Source organism: Plasmopara halstedii, assembly GCF_900000015.1.
Source record: "Plasmopara halstedii genome assembly, contig: Scaffold_1750, whole genome shotgun sequence".
NCBI classification, from domain to species: Eukaryota; Oomycota; class Peronosporomycetes; order Peronosporales; family Peronosporaceae; genus Plasmopara; species Plasmopara halstedii.
Genome location: NW_020188660.1, coordinates 1 through 1,822, shown reverse-complemented (window position 1 = coordinate 1,822; position 1,822 = coordinate 1). Strand labels below are relative to the sequence as shown.

The following is a 1,822-nucleotide window of genomic DNA, read 5'->3' as shown; positions in this document are numbered from 1 at the left end:
CTGCGACTCAGTCGCCCCACCTCTCGCAAAGGATGGCTAGATGGCTATCCTTCTTTGCAGAATATATTTCGAGGTGAAGTATAAGCCGGGGAAGCAGACTGCTTTGGCTGACGCGTTGTCACGCAGACCACCCTTGACGAGGGTGCATAACTGTACGCCATCGTCTACGGTAGACACACCATGAATCAGGGTCGACGCCCGGCGTCTTGTAGCCAGCATTCGGCGTCGCCGTCGCCTCTGTACAGAGGTTCTATGTCTCGGTGAGACCGAATCCAGATTGGAACAGGGTCAAGTATGTTGTCGTCACGGCCACGCTTGGGACTGGCAAGTCGGTGTTTATCTACAATGTTATGTGGAGATTGATCAAAGATAGGAAGCGAGTGCTGCTATTTGACAGCGAGGGGAGCTTCTACTTTGATGGAACGACGATGTTCACCTACATGGTACTCCCGGACAAATCTAACCGACAGTTCTGGTCAACTGATTTGTGGTGCCTTGTTGATTCGCTGGACCCAACTAGTATTCCTGCACTTCCCTACCGGCATTGTTCAGTTTTTCTCGCAAGCACACCGCGGCGGGACTGCATTGGTGAGTTTAAAAAACTTTTTTCTACTCCAGATGTTTTCTACGTGCCACTGTGGTCAAAAGACGAACTGGGGACAATTGCTCCCTTGTATCCATTTGCTGGAGCTACGTGGCAGAATCAATTTGAGTGTCTCGATGGTGCGCCTCGCGTGGTGTTGCAAGACATTGGAATGGACCCACAAACTTTGTTGATGTCCGCGTGCAACAGTTGTTCTCTCGATGATTGCATTACGTTGGTGTCCATCTGCTCTGACGTCAACTTGAAGACTTTGATTCACATGCGTAGCCAAGAACCGTATCGAAAGTGCGAAGTTGCCTATGCATCAGAATTGGCAATAAAAGTGATTGCTCGAACAAAGTGGCGATCGGATCGCGCGAAAGTGCAAGGCCTTCTTTGTTCGTGCGATGGAAACCCACTAGCACAATCGCTATGCGGTTATGTCTTTGAGCCTTACTCCATGGATCTGTTAGAGCAGGGTGGGAATTTCGTGTATCGAAAGCTGTTGTCTGGCGCTGACATGCGAAAGCGCGACACGAATAAACGCAATCGAGGCAACCCAGTTAATGAAGACGAAAAAAAATTATATCCCACGGTCATCGCAGCTTCGGCAAATAGCGGAGCGGGTGGAAGTCGGCCAACATGCCAATCAGCTATACGTGCCTCGGACATCGAACTATACTGCTATTGATGCGTGGATGCCGCAGTTCGGTGGATTCCAGATGACTTGGGGAAAACGCATGACATCAAGAGCGGGGCGGCAGATGATTTGGCAAAACTGGGTCAGAAAGGCAATCGACTCTTCTTTTTGCTTCCACCACTCTACTACAAAACTTTCACCAAGAAGACACCTCAAACCATCGAGCAGTATGCAATCCTTGTTCCGTATCCTGAAGGGGTTTTGCTTCAACGCTTCAGGCCTCCATAATTGCGGGATTCTCCTCATTTATATAAGCCTTTAACTCTGACCACTTTAATTATCAATGAAATCCGGCTCCAGTCATGGATAAGGCAGACAAGCTCTCATTGCTCCTGTCGAAGACCATCACCGTGCTCGGAATTGCGTCGTCGTTCTGTCATTGAATTCTTACTCTTAAACAACGTCCACATGACTATTATTTGGTAAGAGGGATAACGATATAATTGAATACAGAAAGCACTATATGCCCCCTATTTTGGCTATTTGCTTTAAAAATCAATTCAAAGAAAAATCACTGTTGCCCAGCGTCGCAAGCACGT

The 1,822-nt window shown here is 48.1% G+C and overlaps 1 protein-coding gene across 1 annotated transcript; it reads left to right on the top strand.

Annotated features, from left to right (window-relative positions):
- Positions 1–428: 428 nt before the first annotated feature.
- PHALS_02138 (uncharacterized protein) lies at positions 429–1,511 on the top strand (the record flags this gene model as incomplete). Its single annotated transcript, XM_024716657.1, has 2 exons — positions 429–1,242; positions 1,291–1,511. The coding sequence occupies 2 exons, from the start codon at positions 429–431 to the stop codon at positions 1,509–1,511; spliced, it is 1,035 nt and encodes a 344-aa protein (XP_024582234.1).
- Between the last annotated feature and the right edge of the window lie 311 nt (positions 1,512–1,822).